Source organism: Nannospalax galili, unplaced genomic scaffold, assembly GCF_000622305.1.
Source record: "Nannospalax galili isolate Female #2095 unplaced genomic scaffold, S.galili_v1.0 scaffold505, whole genome shotgun sequence".
In the NCBI taxonomy this organism is placed as follows: Eukaryota; Metazoa; Chordata; class Mammalia; order Rodentia; family Spalacidae; genus Nannospalax; species Nannospalax galili.
In genome coordinates this window covers 663,243-679,773 of record NW_008352327.1, presented here as the reverse complement: position 1 = coordinate 679,773, position 16,531 = coordinate 663,243, and the positions used below count along the sequence as shown (strand labels likewise).

At 44.4% G+C, this 16,531-nt stretch overlaps 1 protein-coding gene across 1 annotated transcript in view; it reads right to left on the bottom strand.

Annotated features, from left to right (window-relative positions):
- Il17rd (interleukin 17 receptor D) overlaps positions 1–16,531 on the bottom strand; it is an 80,601-nt gene that overhangs the window by 22,898 nt on the left and 41,172 nt on the right. The window contains exons 2-5 of the mRNA XM_008849288.2: positions 9,331–9,388; positions 5,010–5,135; positions 1,036–1,154; positions 425–545 (exon numbers count right to left, since the gene is read on the bottom strand). Coding sequence (XP_008847510.1) covers positions 425–545; positions 1,036–1,154; positions 5,010–5,135; positions 9,331–9,388 — 424 coding nt within the window. The remainder of the gene's footprint in view (positions 1–424; positions 546–1,035; positions 1,155–5,009; positions 5,136–9,330; positions 9,389–16,531) is intronic.

Genomic DNA, 16,531 nt, shown 5'->3' with positions numbered 1-16,531 from the left:
CAGTTCCAGGGGATCGAACAGCCTCTTCTGTCCTCCTCGGGCATTGCATGACACAGGTGCACTTACCTACGTGCAGGCAATACACGCATATACATAAAATAAAAATTTTAAATTTTAAAAATTTTTTTAAAAAGTACATTTCTGAGGTGGCATGGTGGCTCATGTCCATAATCCCAGCATTTGTGAGGCTAAGGCAGGAGGACAGGCACCAAATTTGAGGCCAACTTGGGCTACCTGATGAGTTCTAGGGCAGCCTGGGCTACATAGTGAGACCCTGTGTCTTCCCCCCTCTCTTAATGTCAATTTTCTTCTTGCCCTACTTGCTTCATACCAGTATCTGCATGTTTGTGAACACATCAGTGCAGAAATCAATGAAAGTGGGAGAAATGACTCACAGGAGCCTGACAGGAAAAAACATACTCACCCCGGGTCCTGAAGAAGAAAGGGTGGTAATTGCTCTCATTTTTAATGGAAGGGAAAGGAACAATCTTTACAAAGTAATCCGTTTCAAATTTCATATTCAGGAAAGGCTGAGATTCCATTCCCTAAAAGGGAACAAAGACACATGTGGCATCATGAGGAACTTCCCACCACCCCTACACAAGCAGGACCTGAGCTCTAGCTGACTGCCACTCACATAATCCTAGAGCTGGGCCAGATCCAGGAAAGCCCAAAGCCAGGGCTGCAAACTTAGATTTGGACTCCTAAAGCTGAAGATGGACAAGGCTGTCTATTAGTCCTGAGCCCCAAAGCTGGTGGGGAGAGAGGGTGAGCCCACAAAACTCTTCAGAGCACAGATACCTTCGAGATGGCTGCTCCAGTGTAACCTGAGAGGTATGTTTACCACAGAGGTGCTGAAGAGCTTTCTTGAGAGTGTGGGGCAAGCTCAGCTGCTGCCTCCCACTCTTGCCCACCTTGGCTGAACTGGGTGGACCCCACCACCCCCCTTCTCCAATTTCAGACTTTCAATAGCCTATTCAGACCCCTGGAACAATGGTGCTGTCTTCAGAGGCACATTCCCTCAGTGTGACTTACCGTTCTTTTGAGGCTACTGTCGAGCTGCTTCGGGTCCTTTAGAATCAGTTGCTGGCACTGTCTTCCCTCGGACTTCAGCTCCTCCAGTATTACTCGAAATCCTTTGAGGAATTCAATGCCTAAGCACAGCAGAGGCTTTTATGAAAAGCAGACCTAATTACTTCTGAACACACTTTTCTTCCTCCAGGGTCACCATTCTCCCCACTGACACACCAGAGCTAAAGGACTTCTTATCCTGCCCAGGACATCTGAGTCCACAGAACGGAAGAGTTCACATCCTGCAGTCCTCTACAGGCCAGGTGATGTTCTCCATCTCAGTACTACTAATATAATTATTTGACAAGTATCTATTGCTTCTGTGACACCTAGGTCCAAATATTTAGGCTGAATTCTCAATTGATCATAAAAATCTGTAGTGGAATAAATAATTTATAGGTTACTAAACAGGTGCATTGCACTGATGACAAATTCCCAATAGCGACTAGGAGATACCTCTAAACTGTTTCCACTTCAAGTTTTAGCTACATACTCTTTTGTCATATTTCATTGAGCAACTTACAAAAATTCCCAATGAAATGTGTGTCTGTACCCAAGGGGTTCCTAAGCTTGAGATTAAATAGCTGATGTGGTTTACAAAGCAGGTCTTGCTTTAATCACGTCTGAAAGGCCGATATCCGAGAGCTGCCCAGTGTGTGCTCTGCATACAGCTCTCAGAGGCCCCAAGACGCCCACAGCGCTACTGAAAGGCGCTGGCCCAGCCTCTGGCCACCTGAGCTTCCTCCACTGCACATCTGACTAGATGCTTTCAAAGGGATTAAGCTCTGATAGCCACAAGAGCCAGCACAGGGCTCTGTAACCCATGGAGACTGGAATGGTCCAAGTGCAGCTGGAGATCCGCAAAGCCTGCCTCAATTGGTGAGATATCGATTTCACATTCTTTCTAAATACTAGACAAGGAGATGTTTTCAACCCTTCCCTTCCCAGGGCAAAAGTAATTACACAGGATGCAATTAACCAGGTGGGAAAATCATTGATGGCAAAAGCCACAGAAATATTTTTTTCTTTCAAATAGGTCCTCCAATCCTGTAATTACTTGATGGAGAGCACATATTTCATGGTGGGGAGGGCAGAGGAGCCCCATATTTTAGGAGTATGGAGTTCTACAGTGCATTGCATTTTCAAATCACAAAGCTGCCTGTGGGGTGACAGCCAGTGGATCCACAGCCAGAGATTCAGCGGTGACAACATGGTACAAGGTCTCTCTCTGAATCACTATTTAGTAGATCGCACAGGAACTTGCCTTGAGACTGAAAAGGAAAAAACTTTTGAACAGATCCTTATATTAAGATTTGATTTTAAAAGTGTTTCCATTAGCCAGATGTGATGGTACATGCCTTTAAGTCCAACACTCAGGAGGCAGAGGCAGGCAGATCCAGAGGCCAGCCTGGTCTACATAGTGGGTTCCAGGCCAGTTGGGGCAATAGGGAGCCCTGTCTCAAAAAGAAAAAAACAAAAGTGTTTCCAGAACTATTGTTTAACAAAAGCCATGTCATTAAAGGCCACGTATCTCACATGCATCTCATCTGGGATAAGCATGGGGAGACCTAACCTTGTTTTGCAAAGGCCAGACTGAAAATCTTTATGTCAAATCTGGGGCTGACAGTAGAGAGAGGGAGCAGATGTAATTGCTGTGTCACAGAGCACGTTTATCCCGATCTACTAACACTGTGAGGTCGTATATAAATGACTGGCAATCTGACAGAACACCCTTACCTAAAGAGCATGCTTACTCTCTCCCTCTTACAGTTAAACTCATTAACTCCTCCTAACAAGCTTAGGAGGAAGGTATTATTATTCCCATTTACAGATGACGAAACCTGGGTTTAGAGAAACTGACTTGCCCCAGGGTCACAGGGAAGACATGGGATTTAAACCCTGGAAGCACTGGGCTCTTAGCCAAGTGCCCTTAATCCATGTGCTTTCCTGACTTTCAAGTTTACTTGGTAGAACCAAACTGATAGAACCTGCCATCTCCTCATCCATAAATCATCTTCCAGGGAAAGCACAGCCCTCTGCCCTCCCTACTCCTTCCATTAATTTTTCTACTACCAGCTCACAATTTTCTTTCTAAAGGAGCCTGCAGTTCGTCAGATCAAGGCTTAGCCATTTAAGCCTTAAATGGAATGACCACTTCCCTTTTATCCAGAGAATGTTTTCAATCTTTAAATGTTAAGATAATATTATCTTTGGAAAACACATAGGGTTTAGATACAAAAGTATTTATGTGACAGTGAGTGAGGTCCATGACCTGCTCTATCTTCCCTCTCCTTTATATTCACTACTGTGATCTGGTTCTGAGATTTGTCCTGTCCAGATTAAAAAATCCACACTTTAGTTGACTTCTCTCTAGCCACATTTTGGAAGATACCAAGAAAAGAGTGGCAACATCAGAGGGACAGGGCTGAGACCCAGTTTCTGGTAATAGCTGCAATCCTCTGACCAGTTCTTTCTGGTACCAACCACAAGGTAACTATCACCACTACTTGGCAGACAGGGAAGATAAGGCCCCAACAGTCATAAATGCCTCAGGTGAAAGGTCAATCACAACTGAGCATGGTGGTATGTACATATGGTCCCAGCACTTGGAAAACTGAGGCAAGAAGGCAAGTACATGGCCAGCATGGGCTATGCACATAGAAAGACCACATCAAAAAAAAAAAAAAGGAGGAACTGCTAGGTGAGATCATGTATGCCTATAATCTCAGTAATTTGGAGCTGGAAACAGGAGGGTCAAGAGTTCAGGGCCATCCTGGGCTACATAGTGAATTTGAGGCCAGCCTGGGTTACACTGAGACCTTGTCTCAGAAAAAAATAAATAAAATTGTCAAGCAAATTCACTGGAAGAATGAAGTTAGGGAAGCTTGGGTACCCCTGGCCTGACTCTCTTACCCTCTCCTAGGTGTCATCAGCTCTTTCAAGAAGACAGACTCAGTTAACAGTCTGGCCAGATCTAAGTTGCTTTCTTTCACTCCGGGTTTTGTTGGCTCACAAAGTCTAAAAAAGTTTTCAACTATTTGGCAACTTTAAAAACTCAATGATTTCATACTTTCTCATAAAACCCAGGATTTTCCTGAAAAATTACAAAGTGTGCCAAAGCCAGGCTCACATGTCCTTGTGACCACAGAGACCACAAAAGCTGGAGGCCAAAGCCACTATGCCCTTGATAGGCCACAGGCTCTCCTGGTACTACTACCTACCTACCTCTGACTAATGCTGAGACTTCAAGGCCAAGGCTCAGCCTGGACTACAGAGTAAAACCCTGTCTAAAAATAAAAAAGCTAGACAGTGAGTTCCAGGCCAGCTGGGGCTACAGGGAGACCCTGTCTTAAAAAGACCAAAAAATAGCCGGGCATGGTGGCACACGCCTTTAATCCCAGCACTCGGAAGGCAGAGGCAGGCAGATCTCTGTGAGTTCAAGGCCAGCCTGGTCTACGCAGTGAGTTCCAGGACAGCTGGAGCTACAGGGAGACCCTGTCTCAAAAAGACAAAAAAAAAAAAAAAAAAAAAAAGACCAAAAAATAAAAATAAGACATAGGGACTGAAGAGATGGTTCAGTGGTTAAGAGCACTGGCTGCTCTTGCAGAGGATCCAGGTTTGGTTCCCAGCACCCACGTGGCAGCTAACAACTGTCCATAACTCCAGATCCAGGGGATCCAACACTCTCCTCTGACCTCCATGGGTACTGTACAACACAGGTGCACTTACACACATGCAGGCAATACATTCATACTCAGAATAAAATAAAAGATGGACCACAGAATGTGGATGTGCCCAGCAGAAAGGCCACAAGAGCGGATGTGCTGTGCCCCCTCCACCCTCAGCTTCACTGCCAAGACTTGCCTGAGCAGAGGCCATAACACATGGTCATGCACATCGGCACCATCTACCCAGCTCACCTCGGTGTTACCACTTACCAAGGCCCCCTGGAGACCACAGAATGGTGACTGCCACTTGGTCATGGCATGAGTACTGGCTGACTGTGATGTTCTGGGCATCAGAAATCACATGTTTCCCCACTGGATTCAAGTAGGTGGTACAGTCTAGAAAGTTGGGAAAAGGAGCAGTTAAATTTTTAATCTTTATTTTCAATTTCATCTTACCAGACCCTGTAGAATATGTCTGCAGACAGTCAAATCCATTCTGTTTGAAAATATGCTGCTCAGGGGCTGGAGAGGTGGCTCAGTGGTTAAGAACACTGGTTGTTCTTGCAGAAGACCTGGGTTCAAATCCCAGCACCTACATGGCAGCTAACAACTGTCTGTAACTTCAGTTCCAGGGGATCCAACAGCCTCTTCTGACCTCCTTGGGCATTGCATGACACGGGTGCACTTACCGACGTGCAGGTAATACACACATACACATAAAATAAAAATAATAAATAAAATTTTAAAAAATATATGTAGCTCAAAAGCCCAAACACAATACTAAAATTCATTACAGTTTGGAAAACCCAAAGATGCTACAGAGGGATTTATCTACTGCAGTACTACTCTCCTGAATTAAGCAACTAGACAATCCAGGAGACCTGGACATAGTGTAGACTTGTGTATCTGGCATTACCTATTTTGAGTTTTTATTGTTATTACTGTTGTTTTTATTCTTAGGACATTTAACCTAAATCAACAAATACTTACATCAATTCTAGCATTTTCTAGCATTAGAGTGCTGTAAAGGAACACATTGTTGGGCTGGGCGTGGTGGCGCACGCCTTTAATCCCAGCACTTGGGAGGCAGAGGCAGGCAGATCTCTGTGAGTTCAAGGCCAGCCTGGTCTACATAGTGAGTTCCAGGACAGCTGGGGCTACAGGGAGACCCTGTCTCAAAAAGACAAAATTAAAAAAAAAAAAAAATAGAACACATTGTTAACTAATTTGGGGCTTTTTTGTTTTTAGAAGAAACCAAGAAGGCAAGGTGACTATGGAAAAGGAACTAACGTGCAGATGTGACTTCTTCACAGAAAAACTGTTAAATATCTCAGTATCAGCACAGAGCACTGAGAGATTGGGTGATAAGGATGATGGTTAGTATCCTCAAAGACAAAACAGTTTCTCAAAGATAGCCAGAATCCCCACTAAGTCTCCAAAGTCCCATATTAATGACTCAACACAAACCACCTTTGATTTTATCTGAAGACATCTTATGAGCTGAATACACCTTCAAAATCTGTCTCCTAAAAAAAACTTCCAGAAGCTTTCAGCCAGAATCCCACTGGAACTTCAGCGACTTGCCACACACTGTGGTAGATGCCCTTGCTGGGAGAGGCACCAGCCAGGCCAGCAGACATAACTCACTATTCTCACATTGCTTTATCTTCCTTTCTTTCTCATGAGTCAACTTAGATAGCCTCTTCCCTATCTACTGCAAAGGCCCTTCACAATTGAAGGTCCAAACCCCACTGAGGGAAGAGGCATTTCTAAGGAGCTCAGTAAGTCTACTGCATTTTTTTCCCTTGTTAGCTATAATGTACATTCCCCATTATTGTAGGTAAAATGCTTACTGGAGGTATTTGAAAACAGAAAGAAACAGAAAGACAATGTAAAAGTCATCCATACTCTCTCATCACACACAGGTAACTGCTGTTAAGATTCTAAGGGATCAGGGCTGGAGAGATGGCTCAGCAGTTAAGAGCACTAGCTGTTCTTCCAGAGAACCCAGGTTCAATCCTCAGTACCCACATGGTGGCTAACAACCATCCATAACTCCATTTCCAGGCAATATATACTTATCAAGGTCTAAAAAGATGCATGAACAAGAACAAAGAATTTTCTCTTTCCTCATTCCTAATGCCAAAGCTGACACTCCTGAGGTTTCCGTCAACACAATTATGCAAACAGACAAAAGTCTAAGAATTAAGAAAATGCATTAAAACCCTCAGAGCCTCAAGAACTGTGGAATGTAGGGTCAAAGGAGGCTGGAAGGAGGCTGAAATCAGCTATGACTTAATGGCAAACACTCTATTATATCAAAGGACAAAGGATAGAAAAATAAGATTTTTATCTTAGTAATTTTTGTGAAAACTTGGTAACTGGCTATTTTAAACAGAACTACTAATCAGCCAACTGAACAATAACAAGAACCTCCCTATAGAAAACAAAAATCTTTTTTGATGGAAAACACAGAACACTTTTTTAAAAAAAATTTTTATTTATTAATTTTATGTGTATGTGTATATTGCCTGCATGTAGGTAAGTGCACCCCTATCATGCAATGCCTGCAGAGGACAGAAGAGGCTGCCGGATCCACTGGAACTGGAGTTACAGACAGTTGTTACCTGCCATGTGGGTGCTGGGATCCAAACTCGGGTCTTCAGCAAGAACAGCCAGTGTTCTTCACTGCTGAGCCATCCCTCCAGCCCCAGAACACTTTTTTTTACAAAGCCTGCATCAAATTATTAGCAGACCTAATGTTTAGGATTCAAGCTACAAAATACTTTATGCCCAAATGACATTTTCCAAAAAGCACTGAGCTTTAAACGTCTCAGGAGCCAATGCAAGCTATGAATTAAATTCTAAATAAATGATGAAGAATTAAGAGGAAAGTAATGTCTAAGAGACAGACACAAGGACACAGGCAAAAATTTAAAACAAAGAAGACAAAAAAATCCAGGTGTGGTGGTACTTGCTTATCATATCAATATTTGGGAGGCTGAGGCAGGAAGATCACAAGTTCAAAAGTAGCCTGATTGATATGAGATCTTGTCTCAAAAACAAAAAGACAACCCTAAGATATTTTTAGGTTTTGCAGGTATAGATTCTTTTTCATAAAATTTATATTAAATTATAGAGGCAAATGCTTGTTTTCAGATGACTCTTTAATGTAATACAAGATCTGCCAGGACCAAGAATATGCATTAGAAATATAGTTTTTAACTCAAAGAACAATCCTTTACACATCCTTGCTTAGCTGAATCAAGTATCACAGACTTGCAAACCCTTCCTTACCATCAAGATGGCATTTATCCAAAACACAGACACAGCACTGACATGAAGTGCCCGAATGTCACATGTTAGTTCTCACTGGTTAACTCAAAGTACCCAGGCCAGCAGCTGTGGATGTGAATTTGACACATGTTTATATCATAAAATTGTCAGATTGTATCCATGACCTCAAAAACCCTAACCTGGTCAGAGTATGGATGACTTTCACACTGATGACCCCAGAGGCCTCCATATGATGCTAAGGCCTCATAACCTTCTCTAAGAGATGAATCAGAAGTCATGAGCCAACAAACATGAGGCTTGCTCCCTCTTATCATGCTTACATACAAAGTAGAGCTCATAAGGCTAAAATGCTCATAGTTCTACATAAGTACCTTCTTAAGAATGAAAATAGCTCCTTAGAAGGGATCATACATGCCTCATCAGAAAAATCAGCTTTGTCCTTAGAAAACAATTCAGTCAGAAAAAAAGTCACACTTTGCCCCCCGCCCAAAATGGTGCTTGTATTGAACCCCAGTTGGACTGACTTCTAATATTAGCAGACAGCATTTACTGGGCCTCCACTGCAGGCCAGCTACCGAGGTGAGGTAGTATGTGCATTACCTCAGTATGTGCATTACCTCGGTTAAGCCTCCAAGAGATGCTTGGAGAAAGAAACAATGGAAGCAGGGAGAAGTTAAGTCACACAAACAGAAGAGAAACTGAAGAATACCCCTATACCCAAGTCCAAGATGGCCAACTGGAGAGCCCTCAGCCACCCTGAGACACAGAGTCACTAGATTTTTCTCTATTGGGAAAAAAACATTAAAATAAATATCAGTATTTTTAAGTGTTTGTTGGAGGGGCAATTTTCTGGGTATTTTTAAAAGCCACATCTGGCTATACCCAGTGGGAGTTCCTTAAGACCACAATGAGCTGGAATCAGGAAGCCAGTGCCCCCTTCAGATCAGACACAGGTCTCCAGCCTTGTCTAGGGCCTGCCTGCACCTGGGTAGCTTTGCTCCTTCTTTCCCCAGTGGACCCTGCTGGCAGCTGTGTTTGCTCTTAAGGACATGGCTGTGTCCTGAGGGAAGATCTTCACACATAACTTTTCTGAAAGGTATGGAAGACACTTAACCTGTTTAAGCTTCCGAGTACTTCAGTGGCTTAATAGAGACTAAGTTGTTTTAACTAAAACCTGAACAGGTTCAGAAAATTCTTTGACCCAGGGATCTGCAGTGACCTTGATCAAGTACAAGTGTATAACTTACAGATTGCTGAAAGGGCTCCATTCTCTGTAGTCAAGCCAGTTACTTACTGTCATATCTGAAGGTGATATTGTGCAGTCCACTGCTTCTGCTGGCCAGCCCCACTCCCTGTGGGAAAACAAGAGAAGATGATACCAATTTACTTTTCCAGCATGGATCTCCACAATGTCAAAAGGCATGCAGCAGTACAGGTGCCCAGGGTCATGCCAGTCACTTCACATCAGCCTTGAACCTATTTCATGACTCCCTAACAGTCAAACACCATCCAATCCATGAGATTACTACCCACCAGGCCACAGGGAACTTGCGACACTCTTTGCCCTAAGACAATAGGAGCAGGCTGGTCTATATTTGGGGGTTAAACAATTCATTAGCAGTAAAATTGGGAGAGAGACCAGGGCTGCTAGCTGGAGCCCTTCCAGTTTGGATCCACTTTGAGTACTGACTGGTTATAAAATTCACCTACCAGACAACCTCTTCTGAAAGCTCTAGTAAAGCAAGACAGATAGGCAATTCCTCAAGTCTACTGAAACCAGTTCTCATTCCAAGCCTGGGAATGAGTGTGGGAATAAGCAGTTACTTTTAATGAGAACATTCTTCACTGCCTCCATACCTATGCTTAGAATAGAGAGGGTGGGCCATAAAAGAAAAGAGACTTTAAAAGGTCTAACTCTTAACTCTTGGTGATGTGGCCATTAGCCATCTGTGCTCTTAATAGCAGTGTAACAACTCCGCCAGACTTCCCACTTTAATTACAACAGCCACAGAAGGAGGACCGGATCCTCTCAACCACCCCATCTTTTCCTAACTCCCAGCTTGTCTCTCCCAAGAAAGGGCTGCTGCAGGTCTACCGACTCTGTTAGCTGTTTTTCTGATAATCTGCAAATGTGCCATTCGATATTAATTGCAGAATTCTCCAAAATATGTTAATTTTCAAGTGCAAAATGATGGGAAAATATTCTAACCATACAGCTAAAGTTTCCAATTAACAGTGAGGATGTTGGGGAAAACCATATCCTGGTGTTTAATGGGCAATTGTTACACTGAGACACAATGTGGAGAATGCTTCAGACGGGGCCCAAGGTTTCAGGCCACAACCCCATCACTTCCACATGCTAGAGGCATATTCATACTGCTAATCCTGAGGCCTGGTGCACCCACTGAAACCATGTCCTTGAGCTTAGATATACTTGGGGCTTGGAAAAGCACAGCTGTGCAAAAAGAGGCAGACACACACACACACACACACACACACACACTCTCCAAAGTGACACACACACACACACACACACACACACACACACACACACACACGCTCTCCAAAGTAAAGAATAAGCAAGCAATAACACAAAACCTAAATCAACCAGGTACCTGTCAATGCCCTTGAACTGCTAGGGCTCTCCCCTTCTTCCTCGTTCACCTCTTTCTCCAGCTTCCTTCTCCCACCCTCTGAATACTGTAAGACTCCAGAACTCATCACCTGATATGAAACTTTGGAAAGTGAAAATTACAAGCACTCCTCATCCCTTAGGCATAAATTCTGTGCAATCAGAGGCTGCATAGCTTCCAGATGGCAGAGATCCAAGTAACAACCAGGAAGGGGACAACTCAATTCTCACAACCCTTTGGGTATGTTCAAAACAGTCACCATACTGCCTTACAGGACATAAACTCAGCCCAGGACATAAACTCACCTTTCATGATGAGCCAGACAATCTGGGTATGGTAGTACACAAAACAGTCATGACCTCACCTCAAGGAGTTGCATGGTGCTCGTCCATTCAGAAAAGAGTAACGAGACACAGACAAACCTCAAATCACACCCTGGCCCTCAAAGTCATCCCCACTTAGATGACACACAAGGTATATGTGGCAAAGGTGAAAGAACCAGCCGCAGAGAAGCATAGGACACATGAACTGCCACAGGGCAATATCTCAACAAGGATGAATGAAGGGGAAGGATGACATACACACACAAAGCTTAAGATAGGAAAGGAGAATGCCTGGGCTATACAACAGAAGAAAACAGCAGCAGTATGGGAAGTACACTGTCAGTTGGCAGCCAAGGAAAACCACTCCACACCACTGGGGTTGAGTCTCCTCAACTAGCTGAGGTTTTGATTGTTCTGTTTCGTTTGTTGTGAAGAATTTACACAACAGCTTTCTTCTGAGAGGGAGTTTGAGGAAGACAGTGAAGTCATGGAGAAGAGGCACTTTTCAAAAAGGAAACATATTCTATTTAATAACAGGTACCAAGGTATATTGTTTGTAAAACTTGTGTGGCCTTTCCTTTGTTCCTATTTTAGTGCCTCTTTTGTTTGTTTTCCCTACATTTCTATTGAGTGATGTCTGTAACAAACATATCTTGAGCATTTGCAATGGCTAATAGCAATAACACAATGCCTTGTGGAAAAGAGCCCAAGACAATGAGACATGCTGTGCTAGAACCGAAATCCCTCCAAACAAGGGCTCTGATTAATGGAGAACTGTCAGAGGGAGCCCAGGTAAGCTGGCTTTGAAGATGCAGAGGCTTGATCAAGTGATCAGGTGATCAAGTGATCAACACTACACATTGATGATCCCAGTCTGTCCTAAGCCCCATAGGACTGGTTTTTGGTTTTTTGGGTTTTTTAAAAAATATTTTACTGCGTGTATTGCCTGCATGTAGGTAAGTGCACCTGTGTCCTGCAGTGCCCACAGAGAACAGAAGAGACTGTCGGATTCCCTGGAACTGGAGTTACAGACAGGTCTTAGCTGCCATGTGGGTGCTTGTTTTCGAACCCGGGTCTTCTGCAAAGAATAGTCAGTGTTCTTAACCACTGAGTCATCTCTCCAACCCCAGGACTGATTATTTAACTACAAATAAGATTTAGACCCTGACTCAAGGGGCTCTGTCCATGAAGGTGAGCTATAAACATGCCCATCATCTACCCTCACTGCTCCCCTGCTCCCAGCCCTTCACTGGCTCCTTACTCCTCTATACCATTCTTAATGTAGGACCCGCCTGCCTAGCTCCTTCCTCAGCCTGCAAACCCCTCACACACTGCAATTTCATTCAGGCTTTCCTGCATTTCCAGAATCCCCTTCTCTCTTCACATTTTCCATGAATCCCTCCCCATCACCCAGGTCTTGCTCTCCCTCCCCATGGGCTGCCTGTCATAGTCTGGTCTCAACATGTTAAATCTGTGACACATCAGTCTGCCTGGATACTCACTATAGAGGAGCAAAATAATTGTCGCCTTACAGTTCCAAAGTGTGGCACTTCTGTAGATGCGAATATGAAATGGAGATTCTAATTCTACAGAAAATCAGAGACTCTAAGGCCTTAGACCTACCCAAGCCTGGCTATGGAGCTCAGAAACAAGACTCCCACCCCACCCCCCGTACCAGTTCTCATGTGTACTTTAAAAACCTTTCACTACTGAAGTCCTTGAATGCACAGTCTCTTAGCATTTGCACAGCGGATACTCCACTAGGCAATCCCCACTCACACCCAAAAATGTTTCAGCTGCTCCAGAGCCCAGAGAAACCACCTTAGAAATGCTGCGTCCAGCCTGGCCTACAACGCTGATGTTCCCTTGTTACTTCATGGCAGACAAAACTGACAGCCAGTCAAACATGCCCACAGCCTAGCCTTCTAGAACCTGTGACTTATTTTATGCATAGCAAAAGGAACTATGCAAATGTGATTAAGTTTAAGAATGCTGAAACAGGAAGAGTATTCTGGGTTGTCCAGCTAGGCCAGTGTAAGGGTTCTTAGAAGAGAGACACTGAAGAATCAGTAGCACAGAAAAGGAATTATGAAAGTTGAGGACAAAAGAAAGGAAGAGAGCAGGAAACTGAATGGCTGCAGAATGCTACACATGCGGGATCTGAGGAAGAGTAGGCAGGGGCTACCAAGCCAAAACGTGTGCAGCCTCTAGAGGCTGGACCAGGCAAGGATGGTTTCTCCCCTACAGCATCTAGAAGGAGCCAGCCCTGCCAGCACCTTGATTTCAGTAGCTAAAGACTCATTTTGGAGTTCTGACCACCAGAACTATAGGATAAGAAGTTTGTGCTCTCTTACACCACTAAGTTCAAGGGTTTTGTTTTGATTTTTATTTTATGTGTATGCGTGTATTGCCTCCATGTAGGTAAGTGCACCCGTGTCGTGAAATGCCCAAGGAGGTCAGAAGAGGCTGTTGGATCCCCTGGGACTGGAGTTACGGACAGTTGTTAGCAGCCATGTGAGTGCTGGGATTCAAACTCAGGTCTTCTGCAAGAACAACCAGTGTTCTTGACCACTGAGCCATCTCTCCAGCCCCTGTTTTGAGGTTTTTTTTGAGACAGGGTCTCACTATGTAGCCCTGGCTGGCCTGGAACTTGCTATGTAGACCAGGCTGGCCATGAACTCATAAAGATCTGCCTGTCTCTGCTTCCCAGGTGCTGTAACTAAGGGCATGCACCACCATGCCCAGCAAGGTTATTTTTTTATAGCAACTTTTGAAAGCTAATTCCATGCATCAATTTCAACCTGTGACATAGAAGAGCTGGGTCTCAATGTCTCACACACAGCATGTGCCTGTGCTGTCTCTAGCTCTTCCCCTCCTGTACCCACCACTAATCACAGTCACACTCTCTCACCCCACTTCAGACAGACAGGAAACACTGATCTGTTAGAGCTGTGCCTTAGGATCCTGCCATCCTGGAGATGGACTTGACTTCTGCGGGCTGAACTGGAGCTTATGTGGAGTTAAGAGAATGGGGCTTTAGCTTCCATAGATAGATGTGCCCATCTTCCCACTGTGTGACCTTAGGCAAGTTTCTGAACTTCCCTGAGCCTCATTTCCCTAAGCTACAGAACATGTGAATAAAACTTTCTGGAAAGAACTAGCATGGGACTACATGTAACAAGTGTTCAGCACAGTATCCGGCACACAGTAGCTCAGAAATGTCAATGCCAGGATTCCCACCTTAAGAAACAGAACAGAGCTGAGCTACAGACAGGCAACAAAAGATGTATGAGACAGGAAGCTGAGGCTGGTCTTGGGCTCAAATCCGCCTGCCTCTGCCTCCCTAGTGTTGGGGCTACAGACGTGGGGGGCCAGGCTAGGTGTGCTGTTAAAAAAATTCTCTCAAGCTAGGTATGATTGACACACGCCTTTAATCCCAGCACTCAGGAGGCAGAGGCAGGCAGATCTCTATGAGTTTGAGGCTAACCTGGTCAACATAGCGAGTTCCAGGCCACCTGGAGCTACAGCAAGACCCTGCCTCAAAAAAAAGAGAAAAAAATCCTCTCTAAAACATCCCACCTTCTTAATCCTTTTGGATGAATGTGCTTTAATTTTTACCCCAGGTCTGCAGTCTGTTCTCTAAAATGTTACCAGCTTTCAGAAAGCTCCTTAAGCTGATTTGAATGCAAGTGGTTTTTGAGTCGGGGTCTCTAAACTCCATTTAGAGCAAGATGACTTTGAACTTCTAATCCTCTTGTCTCTACCTCCAGAGTGCTAAAATTACAGGCCAGTGCCACCACGCCCAGTTTATGCGGTGCTGGGGAATCAAAGCCAAGGAAGGCTTCTTGTATGATAGGCAAGGATTCTACCAACAGAGTTCTGTCCCTAACCCCTGCATGCAATCATATGTAAGCCTCAGCGTGTGGCTTGCCTTCTTTGGGAAGGGAGTGCGTATTTACAGCACAACCCTTCTCAAATGCATTTATTCTAAAAGTCTGTTCAAGCAGAGAGGGATTGGAAACACTGCTCTGGGAAGTTACCGTTTCCAGGTAGTTTAGCATCCTCCAGGGTTCTCAGGCCCCATAGGTAGGCCTTTGCTTCCTGACAGATGGCTAGGGCACGGTGTAGGGGTTTTGCCTCTTGGATTTTATTCCTTTAGAGCATTTGAGTTATCCCCTCACCTTCTTGAGTAAAAGATGTCTTCTGTGTTACGTTCCCATTTGCTGCTTCCGCCCTGCACCAACCAAGGGAAATTTCACAGCAGAGCTCCAGGCACTGGAGCCTGGCTTCTTAGCTCCCTTTGGAACAAATCAAAAGCTACCCGTTAGTGCAGCAAGTGGGGGTGGTTAATTAACTAAGAATGGAGCACCCTGAGGCAAAGCATTGGCATTTATAGGTTTTGAGTAACAAACAACTATTTTTAATTGGCAGCTCATTAAATATCAAAATGCTGTAGTAGCTAAAAGCCTGGACTGCTTCCTAAAGAACAGTTTACAAAGCTGTTGACCAGCTCTGTAAGTGGCCTTATCTGTTTTCTCTTGGTGTGGGTCCTAACATTAAGCCCATAAAAATCACCATGGAGCACCAAATGAGGTTTTGGTATGTATTTTTTCGCTTAGTCATGCATCTATTTATTTAAGCAAAAAACATATTTATCAAGGGCTGACTGTGTGCCAGGTCCAGGAGTGAGGGACAGAGTTTTGAGGGGCTACTCTCCTGTCTCTCCATTTGGGTGTTTCTACTGTCAGCAGAACACATTCCTTAGCTTAATGGTCAGTATCTTCTGCCACCTTGCCCTGACCTGCCTGTCTGCCACCTCTGCAATCCTGTAACGTTTTGGGCGAGTTGGAGCCCAGCAAAAACAGGCACACCTAGCAACTGCTTAAAACTAAGACCAGCTCCTACTTTCTACTATCCATAGCATTATCTCCACCTTGACTCTCCAGAGTGTTAATGAGATCAAAAGATTGCAGAGTTCTGTGAGGCCTGAAAAGCACAAAGGGACAGTATGTCTGCCTGTGACCAGCAAAGGTGGGAAGGGCCCAGGGAGGCAGAGCCATGGGGCATGTGACTATACACTGGTTACAAACAAAGACAGACCCCCCCACTTACTTCAGTATAAAACTTTACCTTAAAAAGAAGTTACCAAAGGCAGAGAAGCCCCAGGTGATGCAAGCCGAGGAGAATGCTGGTGAATCTAAAACACAAGGCAAATCACAAAGCCAGTCTATGCCTGAATCTGTTCAAGATGCACTCCCTCCACGTTCCCGGGAGCTGTTCTCTCTCAAACTCCATAGATGCAACCAGTTTCAGAAAAAAAGGATGCCAGAAGTCTGGTTTGGAAAGGTGAGGCCTTGCATGCCCAGCATGAACACACAGGCTCTGAAGAACTGGGGTTCCCATTAGCAATTATGCCATCAGCCCCCAAAGACCTGGAGATCTTAATTAAAGAGATTTGCTCTGGGAGGTAGGAAATCACTACTCCAAAGCATGGTCTGTGCACCAGACCAAAGCCCGTAATCATGATTCATCTCTGACA